Source organism: Egretta garzetta, unplaced genomic scaffold (genome assembly GCF_000687185.1).
Source record: "Egretta garzetta isolate BGI_Z169 unplaced genomic scaffold, ASM68718v1 scaffold56, whole genome shotgun sequence".
NCBI classification, from domain to species: Eukaryota; Metazoa; Chordata; class Aves; order Pelecaniformes; family Ardeidae; genus Egretta; species Egretta garzetta.
The window spans coordinates 6363198-6382440 of NW_009260182.1; the positions used below are offsets into that span (position 1 = coordinate 6363198).

At 45.5% G+C, this 19243-nt stretch overlaps 1 protein-coding gene across 1 annotated transcript in view; it reads right to left on the minus strand.

The window, feature by feature from the left end:
- Window positions 1–6: 6 nt before the first annotated feature.
- The window catches only part of ZSWIM8 (zinc finger SWIM-type containing 8), a 68831-nt gene continuing 49594 nt past the window's right edge, over window positions 7–19243 (minus strand). The window contains 16 exon segments of the mRNA XM_035897324.1: window positions 7–3360; window positions 4474–4652; window positions 5627–5746; window positions 7184–7357; window positions 9687–9855; window positions 10454–10748; window positions 10750–10883; window positions 11170–11393; window positions 12163–12452; window positions 12653–12875; window positions 13589–13741; window positions 14525–14756; window positions 16064–16188; window positions 17072–17170; window positions 17723–17906; window positions 19211–19243. The exon segment at window positions 19211–19243 is cut by the window's right edge and continues 16 nt beyond it. Coding sequence (XP_035753217.1) covers window positions 3157–3360; window positions 4474–4652; window positions 5627–5746; window positions 7184–7357; window positions 9687–9855; window positions 10454–10748; window positions 10750–10883; window positions 11170–11393; window positions 12163–12452; window positions 12653–12875; window positions 13589–13741; window positions 14525–14756; window positions 16064–16188; window positions 17072–17170; window positions 17723–17906; window positions 19211–19243 — 2838 coding nt within the window. The 3' untranslated portion in view covers window positions 7–3156.

Below are 19243 nucleotides of genomic sequence, written 5' to 3' on the forward strand. Positions count from 1 at the left end.
TTGTGTGTTGCTGGTAAGGTCAAGGACCTAGAGAACGTTTACCCTGAGTGAAAAAACACGAGTTAACTGAAAGTCAAAGGAAATTTGAGTTGGCTGCAACCACTGCTCTTCTACAGGTCTTCCACTGAAATGTCTTGTCAGAATTTCTGAGCCTAAGTATTTCCCCTACTCCTGGAATAGTGACCAAACTAACACAATTGCACTGGGTAATATTTTTTCTGCTTTAATAGTAGATAAATGCTTCTGGGGCCACCAGGGCTCATCTCATCTCCTATAAAGGAAAAATATCTCAAGAACCTCCCAGCCACATGGCAAGAAAAAACACCACCATCTCCTTCGTCACCTTATCCTTTCTCCTGTCCTTGCTCAGATATATTTCCATGGGATATGGCTCAGGATTAACAGAAGTAGAAATCCAGGACTAAAAGTGTGCTCCGGAAGACCTGAATAAATGAGCCTGCAGCACCTTCACACAGCTCCCATCTCTGTCTGCTTGCTCTGAGGAATTTTTTCAGAGACTGGAAAATCCTTAAACTACTGACCTGTGCCTCATACCACGGAGCTGCTTGTTCAGTCAACATCAGCCTGAGGTGAGATTCCCTGTCTCTTCCTCTGTTGAGGCTCTGCAGCTGCTGGAAGACAACTCTGACAGGGTCTGTCATATGGAAGCAGTGCAATCTGTAGGAGAACTAGAATGGGTAAAATATCCAAATGAGAGAAAGTAAGTTCTGAGCACAGTGAAAGATAATGGGTATTGTGATTGCTCTTCTTTTACGGTTTTTATGGGGACTACACAGCATGAAAGCAAGTACACTTCCAGATAAAGTCCATTCTAACCTCACGATAAGCAGCTCCACTGCATTTTCCCAAAACAACAATTCTGGTGACAGCACTCTTGTGCTCCTGGTGGTTTTTAATTACAGTAGTCTGAAAACTTGCCTACTCGGGGTCTAAGTGTAGTCTTCTAATAGATATCACAGATCAGGCTCTGCCATTTCATTTCCCTGTTCAGTCCAAATCCTCAGTGCAGTAACAGTCCCTTCTGCTCCTGATATTTAACACGTTCAGCTCTTTTGCCCATTTCCCTTCTGCTTCTTTCCTTCTAGAAGACGTTCCCCTTCTCTTCCCCCAATTTTCTCCTACAAGCAGTAGAAAGGAAACTATCAGACTTTATTAGGAAACTCATTTTTCTCCAAACTCCCTTCCCAGTTCTGAACATGCAAGAACCAGAGAGCACTGAAAGTGCCGCAGGAACCCAAACCTTCCAGACATCAGGCTGTGCTCTCCAGTCAAATCCAGGAGTTCTGCTCAATAACAGGCAGCTCACAATCAACATGGAGTTCAGTTTAAAAACCACAAAACTTAAACACGTTCTTATGAATGCCAGCATTTATAATTAGCACGTAACTGGACATCTTACGGAGGAATACAGGGGGCCGTAAGGAGATCTTTAAATAGTTACTGCCGCACAATCAGAAGTAGAGGAACCTCAGTCACACTCTGACCTCTGCAGTACAAAGTCAAACTAAGGGAGCCTGTTCATCTCTTTTGCCCTATGCCAATGAGTTAGTTTGTTTATTTTTTAAGACTATCATTGAAAATATCAAATACAAACAGGCACATATTTCTAGCGTTGCAGAAACCAAAAGCTCCCTATTGTCATTGGCTAAACCCAAGAAAGAAGTAAAATACATTACTACTGAGAAATTGGATTCTTAACATCCATCGATCATCTGACTTCCAGTTTTAAAAGCCCTGAAGTTTATGTGCTTGTATGCTTACAAATGGCAGAAGCCTTTTAAATTTCCTTGGCATAAAAATAAAAGCTTTCGAAAATTAATTTTCTGCAATGCTGTCCCTATTGGATATTTCATATAATCCACCAAACATCTCTCTACACACATGGGAGCAGACCACTAGCCTTCGTGCACAATCACATCACGGGTGAGCAGCTACTGTTCTGCATGATACTTTGGAAATACAAGGCTCCGCATTACCACACAATGTCGCTGCTGTCAAGACCAGAAAAAGAACCTGGTGGCTGGCAGAAGTGTAGGCAGAACAGCCCAGGCTTACCACCAACTCCCCTGACACCCATCAACGACCCAGGCCGCACATACCTCAGCCTCTGCAGAGGCATGTCACTCAGAGCAGTACCAGGCAAGGAGCTTCTGGCTCACAGCTTGTGTAAAAGCTCTGGCCACCTTCCTCGTGCTGGACTGCTGTTCCCCAAGGCAGGACAGCTATCCACCAGGGCTCACAGGAGCTCCTGACGACATACAGCTGGCCAGCTCCATCAGACTGTCAACATCATAGCAGAGAGAGCAGAGTCAGTCTAAGAAAACGAGTGTTTAATCAGGAAACGAGAAGAGACAAGGGATAAGAAACTGATTACAGGAGAGTAATACCCCAGCCAAAAGAAACACGATTGTACAACTCTGAACGACCGGGATCAGAACATCCTATGAGCCAGCAGTGCCCCGTGAGGGACACTCCTGAGAAAGAGCCCAAGCACTTTTGGCAGTCTCCAGGCAGCTCAGCACAGTCGAGACTCTGACAGCCCAAGCTCCAGCCTCTGCCCTCAGCAGCTGCTGCAGAAAGCCGCAGAGGTGGCCCTGGCCCTGCTATTCCAGTCTCAGCTTCTCTCAGCAGGAGGTGCTGAAAGGAATGGAGGGAGCACTGGCTGTGCGCAGCAGTCCCAGCCTCTCCCAACAGGAGATGGTGTGTGGAGTAAGAGAAGCCCATACAAAAAAAAAAAGTTTACATATTTATAAATGCCAAAATAAATATTTAAGACAGAATCCCCCACCCCTCTAACACATGCGTAATCACACTGCAAACTGCTCGCAGGACAGACTCCAGGGGCTCAGGGAAAAAAGCGGTGACTACACCACAGGGCAGCCAGCTCAACTTCCTTCTCGTTTCCTGATGCTTCTGAAGCCTGCAGCCCACTGGGAAGGAGGAGGAAGAGCGAGCAAAGCAGAGCGCCAACACGCAACAGTGCTGGAGAGGAATGTCATGGTATAAATACATCAGATCAGTGGTTTCCAACAAGTTAAAACTAAAATAAAAAAGACACCAGTAGGAAGGATGGTGTAAATGGAACTACAACTATGCGAGGCAAAGGGTTGTGTGTCCGTGGAGCTCCACCTGCTGTCACGGCGAGAAGGTGGTCATTTCCAGAGAGACCCTTTGCCACAGCTCCTTTGCCTGCTTGCCGCGCTTTAGGTTCTGGAGAATATCATTGAACTGCATCATGCCCATGGGAGTCAGGCAGAAGGCGCTTCTGGCGCTGCGGATGGCATTCACAAAGTCATCGTAGTCAGCTGGAGTGAGATGGATCAGCCGATGATGGATGTACTGGATGGGAACAGAGAAAGAGCCTTAAGGTATTTGCTTGCCACCCTCATGCTGGTGACACTCAAAAGGAGGACTCCAGAGCTCCCACGGTGATACATCCTAACACAGCCAAGGTGAGTGTCCCCTCAGAGCACCAAAATGCACCACACAGCACAGCAGGTGTTCTCCCCTTCAGAGGCACCAAATTGTGCCACAGTACAGTGCTAACACTCCACCCCACCACCCACCAGCTTCCAACTCTCGTGCCATTCATTCAGCATGGGGACCCAGCACATTTCACTGGAGTAAGGCTTACACTAAGTTGCTACAAAATATCTCTAGGCTTAGCACTGTCACTTCCATCAGCTTCTCAACTCAGGCTCCAAAACTGCAGGTCCAGCTTTTCAGAATCTATTTCCCTAATGTAGCTTAGAAAAAGAGCTGAAGTGAAGAAGCTGTAATTTCTCCAAATCATCACCTAGGTGATAGGACAGCTAATCCAACATTTATCCAAGAGAGGTAGGTACACATAGGGTATCCTGTTTACACTGTTTTAAGGAACAGGCAGCTCTGGTATTCCAGCTGTCTCACTGAAACACACTTGTCCTGGTTTCAATAAATCCTGAGTTATCTCATCCATGCTGGTAGCTGACCAAGCTGCTTCCACTATTAGTGCCAGCACTGGCACACCAGCCAGCCACGCCAGGGCTTCATGACGAGGGAAATACAGGCTACAAACAAGGAAAGAAAAAACCCAATAGGCTAGGTGGTGGACAGGGGGCCTGAAAACATAGCAAAGAAAAAGTACAGAAGTTAAAAGGTACAGGTAGCATTTGGAGAGAGGAAGAAAGTGGACAGGGAACACAGAACCACCCCATCGTTCATGGCAAGCACAGGAGGCAAGAGGTCTTGGAAGAAGCACTACAATGATGCAGCCTCCATATGGGCAAGTGATGCCTATTCTAGCCCCTGCTGAGGGAGAGGGATGCATCAGGCAGTGGACCAGTTCAGCTACCAGTACCCAAGGTCCCGTCCCCTCTGCACACACACACACACACACGCATGCAGGCAGTACCTCCAAGGCGGGCAATGGCCTGGCAGCTTTGACAGGTGGGAAGACAGGCCACACATTACCTGCATGTAGGCCTGCTGGCACCTCTGCACCAGCTGGTGGAAGGCTGGGGTGCGCAGGTGGTTGTGCACATGGGCAGGGTTGAGCCTCTGTAGAGCTTCCATGATGATCTCCTGGAGCACAAAAGGGCTCAGCACCCCCTTGGCTGCACCAACGCAAAACTGATGCACGTAGTTTACACCTGCACAGGAAGAAGTAGTCAGAACAACAATGTTAAGGTAAGAGAAACACAAGAAATCAGGTGCTTCCCCACAGGAACCTGGATTTGGAGCACCTTCTTCTCAGTGTAATGTATCCTCCAGCAGGCTTGGGGGAGACACTCTAGCAAACTCATGGGGACAAGAGATCATTCTGATATATCTGTCAGGTCTTAGTAGAGTCCAGGTACCACTTCTGTCACTGATTATTGCCAGTTCACCTATCTTTAAAGGGAACATGAAAGAAAACTGATGTGCAAGGTAACTAGAGAGGCAAGGATACACTACACCTTCTCTCAATGCTTCTTGCCTCCCCATCTAGGAAGCACCTAGATGCTCCAGCACTCAGGCCTCAGTGAGCCTGGAGAAACAATCAAGCTTCCCCACTGCTGCCTACAGTACAGCTCCCCCAGCAGCAGCAGCAGCCACCATGCCACTAGACAGGCTGTTTGTAGAGGCTGGTCGGTTGTGGGGTTTCTTTAAGTTCTTACTGCTGATGAAAGAATTAAAAAATTATCTGACAAAAAAGATCTGAGAGCAAAGTAGAAGTAAAAATCAAAACAAAAAAAACAAACAATTGGTGGTTTAAGCACCTATTGCTATAAAAGGTCTTCACAGAAGGTGTAAATATAAATAAGAGAGAGGAATACCTACAAGATAGTGGAAAGGGAAAAGAAAAAGTTGTTATAGAATGGAAGAGAGACAAGTTCTGAGCCCTGTCCAACCCCATGCACTTCATCCAGTGCCTCAAAATTCAACAGTGTGCCTACACAACCCAGAAATGGGACAACTGCCTCGATGAAAGAGCTGCAGGGATCTTCTGAAACATTCTCAGAAATGGGATCGGGTATCAGGCTCACCCAATCTTTGAAGTTTCACTCTTTGAAGAGTTTTTTCCCCACCATGGCCCAAATCCCAGCAGGTGGATTTTCTGCTGAAGTACTGCTCTGAGCCTTACCTAACTTTGCAGCTAACCCAAGGAGCCATTTTACATCCTCTGTGTAGGGTGGGCTGCGGGAGAAGTTGTTGGGATGGTCGTTGTGAGCTCTTCGGCCAAGCATCTCCAGAGCCAGCATCCCTGTGAGAAAGGGGCAGCCAGAGTCAAGCAGCACTTCTGCTCAGTAAGACTTAGTCTAGCACTTCACTCACTGCAACACAACCTGATTGTCCTGCCCTTCTTCAGCAGATAATTCCCTAGCTGCAAAGAGTCCAAAGAGAAATGAAAGGCTCATCTTGGAGCCTGTCACCATAGGGAGTACCTGCAAGAACATCTGGATCTGCTGCTCCAGGCTGGGAAATCTGCACAGCCATCATACCTCACTAGAGCTGCAAAGAGACACTCTACTAGCACCTACAGCAGGGTCAAGCAGATAGCTCCATAGGTTGCACTACAAAAGGTGTCCTGAAAGCAATGCATTTGCTCCAAATTTTGCAGCAGAGAAGCTACCCACATCAGCCTACTCAGCTGCACGACAACAGGCCAACACTGAGCTGCAGTATTGCCAACCTGCAAACATTTCACTTACTCCACTACAGTTCTTCATGCAAATCCTCCAATTTAAGAAGTTTTAAAATACCAACAGGCACTGTCTCGATCTTCCAGACCCTATTCCCCCACCCCTTTTAGTTATTCAGGCTATTAAAACGCCTTTCATGGCTTACAACTTACCTCTGCAATGTTTCCAATGACATCTGCATCCTTTTCTAGCTAACAAGTATTTTCCTCTCTAGCTTTCAACAAAAAAAAAAAAACAACCAAACAAACCCTCAAGCAACCTCTAGATAGCCTTCCTTCTATTTTCTTGCTGTTTCTCTTTGTTTGCTGCCCTGGGCTGGCTTTGTTATCTTAGAGGCTCCCTTCTCCCTCCCCAGGTATCCACTGGGTTGGACCGTGACTACATACAAATAGCTTACTGCAATCTAAGCTCAATCACAAACCCCAAGACTGATATCCCTGTACCAAAGGCAGTTCAGGCAGAGACTATTTTCCCATAACCAGTATGACTGGGACAAGAATGCTAATTACTTATTCACTCCCCATAAAATATAAGTTCCGTCCATATCAACAACCTAGCTGAAGAGGCACAGGGCACATCCCTCTGCTCCTCTGAAGACTCAACTGGTATTATTAAACTAGAGGTGTGCCTGCACCATCCATGAGCATCAGGAGCTGAACTCCATTTTTTCACATAGTCACAACATCTACAACCACATCCTCAGAGCCCTACCCAGTTCCTTTGCATACACCTGCTGAAAGGCAAGACTCTTCCCAGCAATAACCCACTCAGCTTCCTCTTCTACTCTGATAGCTCTCAACAGCAACTGTTCAATCTTCTATTGCTTTGTCTCCATTTTTAGCCTCCACTTAGGACCGTGAACTGGCTTTCCCCGTGTAGCTAAGGTACCATCACCCCCAACAGGTGCAGTAGCAAATTGCCAAATGATAGTGAAAACCTGCAGCCCTGCCCTGAATCCCTCTCGAGGGGGCCATAGAAATCCACTTGGCCATCCTTACCAACTCGGTATGCGGAGTGGAGATAGTGCAGACCCTGGGGGCTCACAGGCTGACTGTGCTGCTCATCCTCGGCAGGAAAACCCCCTGTAACAAGGGAGTTGGGCTGTGAGGACAGAGTTGTCAAGGAAGCCCCCTGAATCGCTGGGAACGTTGATCCTGCATGGACACTTCCTACTGAAGAGAGCAAAACAGCAGCATTAGGACCCACCACCAGCCTAAAAGAAGGTTTACTTGGGCCATCATCTCCCTCACCTGACCGCCCCCTGCCAATGTAGTGTTCTGTTCCCCTAAAACAATACAGCAACCAAAACCCACAGACTTACAGCTGAAATGCAGTGGGCTAGGAATATCTCTATTTTGTTTACAAGCAGGGCCCGAAGAGGGCCAGTTACATAGTTGTCAGTCTCTTTTGCAGTATAACATGAACATGCACATAATCCGTGGTTTACATGTAAATACATGTGTTGATTCAAAGGTCTGCTATTTTTAAATGACATGTCTGGTTCTGATTTCTTGTCCAAGGAAACAAGCATGTGCATGTCTACACCTGATGAGAAACTGCTGAGGAAAAAAATCATTGAGCAGGAACAGTATTAAGTCACTCAAAGATCAGGTCCAACATTGTGAGGTTCCTCCACTTCTGCTGCAAGACAGCTATGACTCCATCCAGCTACTGCGTGGGAAGAGGGTTAACTGGAGCCTCCAATCCATCCTCAGAAAGAACAGCCATTGCATACACTGGCAGCACGTACCAACAGTAAAAACAGCAAGGAATTGAGAAGCTTGAGAAGCTCTGTCACCTTCAGACACTTAACTAGTATGGGCAAAATCAAAGGAAATCACAGGAAAATCCATTACATTGCACCACCTAAACTTGTACAGACAGCAGTTAACACTGAGCCAGTAAGCTCAGTCCTTCTGACAAGGGAATCAAGTTTACCTAACTTTCCCCTCTCAAGAAAGGTATGGAGAGGAAAAGCAGGGTTTTCCTGAGAATTCCAGAGCAGAGATGCTATTGGGTATACCCACATTGTTACCATTATTTCACAGCTGCTTGGTGGTGCTACTGCACCAGCTTGGGCAACGCTCTAAGTTCCAACTTCTCTTCCCCTGCCACCTCCAGTATTTTTTTTTTTTTAAAACATTTACTAGTGAATAGTTGAAGAGAACAACTTGCCTCCCAGAAAAGATCTGTCTGACCTCCTTAACCAAGCAGATGCATAGTGACAAACAACCCACAAAGTGGGGCAAAATCCATGCTGCATTTGAAGTCTGGCCAAGGAGAATATCCCGTAAGAATGAGCTGAGTTGTTGCCAGAGCTCAAGCATCATCATGTGACTGTGTACTCCAGGAACAGTGAAACAGTATTTTAAGAACTGAAAACAGACCTTTATGCAAGCTATAAACAATGGCAACTGGATAGGGTAGACACTTTTTTCCTTTCATTATGTTAAGTGCTCTAGGATGAGTTAGCAGTTCTGGAAGATTCATAACTCTTTGGAGGAGTACAGAAATGGTTTCTCAAAATTAAGAGTCACAGCATCAGCCCAGGACTAAGGCTGTCGGCAAAGGATGCTCTTCAGATCCTGAGGCCTTCAGGACTATTCTGTTTCTGTGGTGGCTTTTTGGCATCAAAATACAAGATAAAAATAACTGAAAAAATTCTCCTGATAATCTAGATATGAAGGAGGCCAACACAGCTCTTAAATGTTTTCCCATGTACCAGTCTTCCAGCACCTGGTGAGTTGTGAAGCACTGATAAGCAAATGTACAAATAGGCAAACATTACAGCCTCTCCAATGAGGGGATAACAGAGCCTGGGTCAACCATGACCCTCTGGTGCAAAACCCCATGGGAATGAAAGCACATCCACAGTCAGTCAATATCCGCTGTTCCAGTGCTGCACACTACTTGATGGGTCTTCACCACCACTCTAGCCTCATCACAACATGTGATCAACTGTTCAAACTGCCATTGACGTGATCCTGCCAAAACATCTGTCCTCTCTACAGAGGTTCCACATCTCGGGTACTGGCTGCCTCCAATCCCTTTGCGCAGGAAAGGCATCTGTTAGTGCTACTGTAGCAGAAGTCTGCCTGCTTCCTGCACTCTCTATTCATCTGACCCAGAGGAACCACAAGACCCTGCTCAAGATCATCTATGCTCAGCTTGCCCTAAGGAGAGGGGAAATAAAGCTGTAATAAGTTAGAAATCATCAAGGCTAGGAGGGCTCCAAACACACTTTAGGCCAAAATAATCTCATACTGGAAATTTAGCTAAACAGAAGTTGAAGCTCCACTAGCTGAATCAGGCCTCATTATGAATCCCAGCACCCCTGAGCATGCGCATCTTTAGGCTGGAGTAGTTGATTTGGTTGGAACTTTTCAGTGCAAGAACCTGGTTCCTCCTGTGGTCAGTGAGGGGCAGGACTTGACTGGGGCACAGCTAGGAGGCACAGTAAACAAACCTGTGCTACACTCAGCCCAGGGCTGTAACACTTACTCGCTACGTTGGAAGACAGTGACAGTCCCGTCTCACTGTGATAGGGATGCACCGCAATCTGCGTCATGGATGGGACTGGCACACCAGGGAATGACACTGCTGTAGCTGCCAGTGATGGTGTCGTTACCGAATAAGGGTACTGCGCTCCTATGAATGCTGGATGGACACCCTAAAATAGAAAATAAGTCAGTCATATCTACTTCATCTGACCATTTAGAAGTAGTCCAAAATACGACATCCCCACACAAACCCCAGAGCATTCAAAGTCCAATCTGACAGGGAGGAGGAAGCACAGGAACAATCAACACAAACTACATTGCATCACATGACCATTACATCTTCTTGTTCCTCCTCCTTTTAAACCTAATCTGTTTGCAGAGAACGCTCCAAAAGTTTTCAAAAATAGGCAGAGGTTAAAATAACCTTTGTTTGGTTTTCCCTCTGTAGTCTCTATTTAGCTTGCCAGCTCTCAAGAAGACAAGCTTTCTGTCCAGGGCCTTCTGAGAAACTAGAGAGCAATAAAAATTAAAAGCTACTGATGTATTATATTTTATATTCTCTTGAGACTTTATATACACAGAAGGCTCTTTATAATGCAAAAGCTGAGCTGGGGAGCCAAATTAAGTATCACAAATCAGCAAGTGAGAGCAGAAGCTAGATCTCAAGCCACAGCAGCTCTGAGCCCCACGCTCCCCCAGTCAGACATACTCCCCCTGGAAGCAGCCACACAAGTCACTGTAAATGAACAAGGCACAGGCAAAACTCACCTGCGGGTACGCTGAGCCAGGCACCGGGAAGACAGCTGGGCGCGGCATGTGCTGGATAGTGTGTCCAATATACTGGGGATTACAGGGGATGTGAGTCTGAAGGGTGGTGTAAGGGTGGAGGCCCTGCGTGTGTGTATGCGCCATTGCTGGCCCTGCCATCGTATGCTGCTGGTACATGGTTGACCCCACAGAGATCACCGGCATGACTGTTGCTGCCGCAGTTACCGCAGCTGCCACTGTTACAGTGGTCGGCTCAGAGGTCACCCGGTTGTCTGTCAGGCCACGTGCTGCTTCATGGGGTCCCACCAACAGTCTGTTCATAAAGCCAGTACCACTGGTGAGCTACTTCAAAGAGGACTTCTGGGTACACACCACCTCCTTTGGCTGCCTCTTCTACTGCCATACAGGCCTTTTCCAGCATCAGATTGTCCTGGGGGCAGCAAAAGAAAAGTAGAAGTGAAGAATGCAAAACCAGAAACACAAGGCAGCAAAACTACAACTGGAGAAGAGTATAAGGCACTCTAAAATGACTGACACCATGGGGAGCAGAGATCACAACTACGCAGCAGAACAACCAGAGTTATTCATGAAACACAAGAAATCCACAGAACTGGGATTAAGGCTGTCCAGTGGCAGAGGAGCCAATCCCACAAGTAACAGCATGTCCTTAATGCTGGAAATCAGCTTGCACTAGTCAGTCCCCATGTGATGCTCACCTGCTCCTTACACTGTACCAGAGCCCGCTGGATCTCATTTGGGTTCAGGGCATGGGCATGGGGCAGGCAGCTGAGGGCCAGTTCAGCAGCTGCCCGCACCATGTTGGAGTCTCTGGCCCGTGAAGCTCTGTCTGCCAATGATGCCACCTCTGGGGGAGTCAGATGTCCGTCCCAACACTCCACCAAGATGTTCAAGGCTGCGCTACCAATCTCCATGGCCTGCCCTAAGAGTAAAAGAGAAGACTCTCACACCACTGTACGGCTAACACTGTTCCAGTCAGCTTTCCCTCAACAGGAGGTGCACTCCTCACTTTCTTCAAGAGCAGCAACGAAGCCCAGTTGCTCCCCTCAGGCTCTAAGTCAAATTTAGGCTCTTCCTCCCAAAACAGAGGACAGGCGAGAGCCCTCAATAAGCAAGCAGTGAGTGAGGGCACCGTTATCGAAGTTAAGCTAAAGATGCATTTGAGGCAGTAAGAAGAACTTGCTATAGGTGATTTTAGTACCCACAGACCACAGCCTGTACTGTTGCTTTATTTCCATCATGTCAGGAAAATGTGGCTTTTCAAGGGTGTGTTTTTCAGGCTCTACAAGCCATGTGGACAGAAAGTAGGTAGTAGGGCTGGGTGCAAACAGAAGAAGGAAGAAAGTGAAAACCTGAACACAGCCAAAGAGCATGTTCAAACTTGACAAATGTCTGTCTCTTCAGGAGACCCCCAAAGCAGAAGTTAGGACCAGTCTCTGTGTGAGAAGTGGTCTATAGCTCTGAGGACTGAAGGATGTTGCAGTATAAACAAGAAGAAACTGGTCACAAGAACTTCCCAGGCCAAAACAAACACCACGTAAATCACTGGTGCTCAGCTTGTACTGCCAGCTGTGCCAGCCATCTTACATGGATACCACAGCATATCAGCATCAGCATTTTTGGGCATAAGCTTGCCTCCCTCCCCTCCTTCCTGCCCAAAACCAAGCTTCCCAATAAAGTTTTGCTGTAACCTGTGATCCAAGAGACATGGGAGGAGTAAGTTCGAGAGAGCCAGTTGGGAGACACAAAGTTGTGCAGCCCCAGTGCATACAGCCCAATCTCAAAGGCGCAGAGGTGAAGGTTGCGGTGTGGTCCCTGGTGCCCACCACTGGAGGAAGGGTGGGTGAAGATGGAGGTACTGCTGTTTCCACCTGCTTTGATAAGCACTGTCTTGGCCAATTCAAAGTAGAAGTGAGCAGCTGCTTCTGAGGGCTGGTTTGGGACATGAGGAGCATGGCTCTCCAGCCGCCTCCCTTTATACCTAAAGGAAAAAGATAGAGGAACCTTTCAGACAGCAACAAGTACCCCAGGTTCAATAGCTGGGGTGCAAAATTCCTGTCTTTAGGGTCCAGAGGAAAGAAAAGCCAACACTCCCAAGGAAGTACTTTCTCATGCACACTTGCTAGTTCCCTGATATCAGGCCTAGAGAGGTTGCCTCCGTGCATTGGTGTTATTCATTACCTGCCAACTTCCACAGTCTTTGCACGGGCTCCCCCACTGGCTCTTCTACTGCCGCTGGAAGAGGAAGATCCCAGTGAATCACTTGAAGAACTGCTGATGCTGTCACTGTCCTGTCCTCTGCCCCAGGATGTTGTTGCCCATCCCCCACGTAGCGGTCGTCGACTGAGTGTTGGAGAGCTGTCAGAGGTCGTTTCAGGAGCACTGCTGTCAATACTAGCCATGCCTACAACACCAGAACCAACACAGTAATGTCACCAGGGTTGGCAAGCGTAATGCGGGTAGGTAAACTCCTACCCACATCACCTACAGTCCCAACGAAGATCAGCCGTGTCAGTGACAGTCAGCCTTACAGTTGCCAGGCATTCGACTTCACAAATTGAGGGATTAAATTAGTCAGTTTGGTCACAGATACCAGTGCCATTTTTGGAGTTCTTGGATTAAAAAGCAGGAGAGTCCAAGAACAACGTATCTTTATTTCACTCTTCACACCAGCTCAACCCCTCACTCCATCTGCCAAGCTCTGTGGCAGAATATAACTACAAGAAGCAGATATCACACAAAGTCAAGTTCCACAGATTGTAACGATATGAAGAAAAGCCTTCTGGTGTATGCTGCACAATTTACACAAAGGTTCTTCACATCCTCAGCCTCTAAATTATACCCTTCCCAAGAGAAGTGTAGAGAGGCAGCAGCTCCTCTTAATTTGTTTCTGGACCCAGGAGCACAGTGCTCTGCTCCCAGAGTCCAGCAACCATTCAGCTCCAGACATCACCCAGAACATCTCTGGTGTGAGAAAGGTATGGTAACTTGCCATACAGAAGGGGACAGGAAATCTGCGGAGCAAAACCTATTTCTCCTGCCAAACACCTCAGAGATAAGCAACTGCTTCTGTAGAACAGGAAAGGCTGACTAGATGCTGTACTAGTCAGTTCCTACCTGTGTGTTTCTTCTTCTGCCTGACGGGCGAACCCCAACACCTCCCATTGTATCCACCTCGGTTTCCAAGGGCCAGACGACTGGGGACCTTTCCCTCTTGCTTCAAGACAGTGGACTCCACAGCTGGCTCACAGGGGGACTTCTGAGAGCTCTCTAGATAAACAGGACAGTGACAAAGTAAACATTATGATTTGTTTCAGTATCTCTGAAACCAGATGTGGCCATTTAAAAGATGTAAACATTAAAAGACGCAGGATTTTCATTAAATGTGTGGTATTTATGAGCAGGATTATCTCAACTTTCTTTCAGTATTAAGCACATCATCTGATTCCAGGCCAAGAACATTTAATCTTAACAACTCAAGATTTTGAAAATTTGCTGCAACTACGGAAAAATTTTAGAATAAAAATGCTCCACCAACCCCAACCTTATTGCAGTCATCCTCAGCTAGTATTGATCTCTTTGGAAAGAGTTAAGAGAGCACCTGCTTTCCACCAAATGCTGCTGTATGTGATGTTTGCCACCAAAGTGGAGGCAAAGCTTGAAGAAAATCACATTTACCTCTAATGTCCTTCAGCAGTCTTAGTTATTTATCCTGCATGAAGGCACCTGACTCAGTGTGTAACTTTTTGAAATACTGCATCTCTGTGATACAAATCTAAAAGATGGAGTCACAGTAGTTTTATGTTAACTGGTTATACAACTGGCTCAAGGTAAGAAAATCTGAAAATTAGCTTGAATTTCTGTGCAACAACATCTACCAAAATGGATCCAGCCAAACAGGTAACAGGGCAATGACATTCTAGTAACCACCAAGCAGCCAGATGGTAATATAAATCACTCTGCCTACTTCCCAAAATAGACAAAAATGTACAGTGGCAGTTTTGCACTGATAGCAGAAAGGTTTCAGCACAGCCTTTACACAGCACCTCTTACCCTGTGCACTCTTCTCCACGAAGTTCTCAGGACTGCTCTGGACTGCAGTGCTTACAGCAGCTTGCTGACTGACAGACGTCCCTGGAAGCTGCTGGATCGCTGCAGTGGACTGGGCAGCGTGCTTGGAAGGAGATTTTTGATTTGCTACTGTAGGCTTGCTGGATGAGTAGAAGGAACTCAGAGTCTGTGGTTTGTGAGTTTGACTCTCTCTGTCTAGGAGTTTGTCTAAAATCTTTTAACAGAAAAAAAGAAAAAAAGAAAAGAAAAAAAAAAAGAGGCAGCATTACACTAAGACATAGGGGGAAAGTAGCAAACCAGCTTCCTGGTGGACAATAAACTCCATTTGGTTGGTAAAAAAAGAAAACGTTTATTCTCTAGAAAGTAGGTATCGTCTTCCTGCACTGAAGATCAGTGATACACAGTTGAGACCCAAGCATCCTGCATTACTGAAGAAGCAAAGATTCATTTGTACTCAGTAATATCCCAATTTTCATGTCAAAAAGTCACTGGCTTTACTTGGAAATCACCCAAAACTCACAATACAGAAATAATTCTGGTATATCAAGGACAGAACGAAGGACTCTGTATTTAGTTCTGCCAGTCCTTAGATGTTTTTGTTCAAGTCACCAAAATTCTTTGCTCACCGCCCCAAAAATCCTGTCATACCATTATTGGGAAAATGGTAAAGCCTTTTGAGACTTTCAGACACTAGAGAAACTGCCTTCTACCAGCCTACAGTAACACTTCCTTATCCTTACTTATTACATAATTGTGGAACAATGCATGACCACATTTTATGGGTTTGTCCATTTCTACTGCTCATTCTCCACAGAAAATGAACACCACGAGTGTGACAGGGCATTTATTTGCAGATGACTGATATCACAGCATCCCTGTTATTCCCTGTAGAAGAGTAGAGTATAGCAAAAGTGCTTCTACTTTAGGAGACAGAAAGACACTAATCATATTCTTGCTGGATAGAAGTGTTTCTGAACATAAAAGATTAATAAAACCCCTCCTAAAGCTTCAGCAGTTTTTGATATTTTTTCCTCTTTTGGGGTAGAGGAGGCAGAGTCTTACTATATCCCTTGCATGGGAAATTAAGGCATAGGTGGACTAAACTAGTATAACAAAGAGGTGAGAGATTAAGAAACAAAGGCTTTGCTAGATATACTGTTCTGCAAGCCAACATCCCTGCAGCAAAACAGAATCAATCCATGGACCACACACAGGGTGCACACTGAAAACCCCTGGGACAAAGGACTTGTTTTAACAGGTAAGCAAAAGCATTAAAAGCAGCAAGAATGCATCTCCTGACTGGACCTTAAGAAATCCATGGGAAGAGTGCCTCTTCCAGGGCAACGCACACTGCACAATCACATTTTGCATCAGTGGAAGAATATATACACTACAACATAGGTTGTAAATCATCAGTACGTGACAAAGCTACTTATGCTCACTGGCAAAACTATCAAATCCATCAAAACCCAAACATGGTTTGGTCTGCATCCCCCTGTCCCCATTTAAAGGGAAACTCACCTTCTTCAGCTTAGACTGATCATCCTTGTACGTAATCATCAAGGCTAGAGCCAAATCCCCTTTCTCCCTTCGGGTGCCTTCACACAACAGAGGATGTTCTGCTTCACTGACAGTTGTTTTCATGCCTGTGGGCCAGAAAAGAGGGAATGAAGAGACAAGTGAGCCCACCACATCTTGAGCACTATCAATACCTCGGACTATTTTATTCACCTCCCTGTCACAGGCAAAAGGGGTTTTTTTCCCCCTATTTTTCTGTTAACTTCAGAAATAGGTCATGAATAAACAGGAGCTGCTGTCTGTCCCCAAAATACTAAGCTTGCTACAACTGTCAGAACAACCAGATCCTAATATGCCACTGGAAAAGAGTCCAGGCAAGCCCACAACTCTATCTTGAAACAAACTTTTCCAGTTTCTGCAGATGCTACAAGCCAGCATTCCCAGCTTCCTCCTTTCAGAGATGAGACAAGAGAGGACAGGCCTTGTTTAATCCATTCTATTCATTTTTGCATGCTGCTTTAAAGCAGGCATACAGTATTGTCAACGTAATACATATAATCTCTACTTTGTTGCTGAAGCTGATAAATGATGCAAGAACCCAGTATTATGCTAAGATCCTGAATTATAGAATAATGTTTGAGAGTACTTCTGCTAGTCTTTCACTATCATTGTCTAATCTCTTCTGAAATGATTGCCTTTTGTTCTCTGAAACTGTCCATCTCCATTAAAGCCCAGGCAATACATCTTCTGCGACAAAAGAGCAAGAAGAAAGCTAAAATTCATGTTACTACTTTAACATTCAGTTCATGTCCCATATCCCCCCTTCCATTTTTCACAGCTTGGCAAAGGCACCTCAACCCTGACATGCAGAATCCTTCTGCATCTGGTTCTGATAAACCATGCAAACACTTTCATTTCTGCACCAAACTGGAATGAACTACTAACTCTCACCATCCACAATGAGGCAGGATACAGAACATGGATGAAGAAAGACTTGTAAAAGATTCTTACCAAGAGCAGCAACAGCTGCCTCAAAACCAAGCTCTTCGTCTCCAGGCATTTCATTATTCCAATTACGGCTTGGGGGCCTAGAGCCTGTAGGAGAAACCACTGAAAGAAGACAAGAAAATTAGTGCTCAGCTTTCAAAACTAGGACCTCAAGGCAAAAGCCATCTCTGAGAGCTTTCTGAATTTTCAGAGCTTCCCGTGGTCCTATTCCTAGCTTTGTACCAGTTTCAAGGCCACAGCACTGTCTTGATTCTCTCTCTAAATTCAGAAAGCTCCAAACTAGGCAGGTATACTGCCAAGTCAGTCTTCTAATCCCAGGTTACTGTGTTCTTTTTTAAGTACTAGATTTATTTTAGCTTCCTCTGAATGTAACCAGTGTAAGATTAGAAAAGTCAGCCATTTATAAATATTTTACAAACACACACGGAGTGCTGAAATGTGGTTAACTTCCAGTGGTTTACAAATGTAAGCAGGAGGGAGAATTCCATGGGGGCACATAGTACCTCTAAGGCAACATGGAGGTGAAGAGCAAGCAACAGTGTGAAGAATCAACATTAGATTGTTCTTACACAGAAGAGTTTCTCTTTGAAAACCCCTCAAGAGCTGACATCTCAGAACATGGCCTTTGCACACTCAAGCCAATGCAGACAGTACCTGGAGTGCACAGGACATCAAATATAAAGCTAGCCAACATCAGAGGCAGGACAGGACGGTAATCACATAATGTCCCTTCTCGCAGTTCTTCAGCTCTTCCTCGAATAGTGTTCATCTCATTAGTGCCCAAGGGAATCTTCTTCAAGAGGGCTGCAATCTCAGACTCCTGATACGCCAGCTTCACCTGGTAGTATCCCCAAGGAAACAGAAGCAGCTGTCATCAGCACAGGCCCTGTGGGCAGTGGACCATTTCTTCCTATACATACGTTAAGGTACAGCAATAGTTTTTATTGGATCATTAAATCATAGCAACTCTTAACACTCTATCCACCTTTACCATTCTCCCCACACTGAACACAGATTTTCAAATCTAACACAAGTCTTGCCTCATACTTATACAAAATTTTTTTTTAACTCAAATTATCACTCTTGAGCTGCATACAGAAAAAAATGCATCAGCTTTCATAAGAACATCAGAAGTGTTTGAATAAGTCAGTGGAAAAGGTCTTAATTGTAGGAAAAAAGGATGCTAGGTTAAGTAACATACCCATTCAAGACAACAGGGACTGACCAGCAGAAGAATGGGCACAGGGTGGCAGCACACACGCCACCAGGATGAAGACTGTTACGTTTCACTACTCTGTGGCACTCCTGCATTCTCTCTGTTCTTAACATGTGAAAGTGATTGTTTTCTTTTAGACAGCAAGTGACTGCCAATCTCACTACCTTCTAATCAGACTGTAGGAAACACAGATAAACAGGGTAACAAGCGTAGTTGATGGATATGTAGCAACAATACACACCTCCAGGGATTGCACAACCCTGCAGTGAAAAGCAAGGCAGCTGCAAATCACGCAGATGAGGCCTTAACTGGACACTTCTTTTTTCTAAATGGGAAGCCTAATAGTAATCAAGCAGTGTCCAAAACAATATGCCTGCACAGTGCACATGCTCACTTGCCAACAAGTGAGGTATCGGCAAAAGCAACAATTTTCAAACATGCAACAGTTGCACCAATTCACCCTAAGGAATAAGTTTCAAACCACTTCATCAGTGCAAATATGGATAATTCCATTTACAAATGGTTTTATTTTCCCCAGATTAGCCAAGCAAACTGGAAACATATTTAAGATAAGTAGTAAGCTTTTCTAATCAAAATAATATATTCATAAGAGATTTTGTGCTCATTTAAGTATTTTCAAGCCAGTAGCTTCATGTGAAATCAAAGGGCTGTTGGCACATGAGGTCTGAGCTTCCTGTCAGTGAAGGTAATGCCAGATGAAGCGATATGTCTAATCATTTTTCTGGCAGCTCAATGCATGCTAATGGGATGTGCACACAATCCATTTAGTCCCACTGCAGTCAATTTTAAGGAAACATATAAAAGCATAACCAATCTTCAGGAGTTGGAATGGGAACGACAGGAGCAAAAGCATTTAAGCAGCACAATGCTACTTGTGGAGACTGCCTTTTTGAGATATTTCATACCTCCAGAGCCTTTGTAGAGGCAGGGGGGGTCTG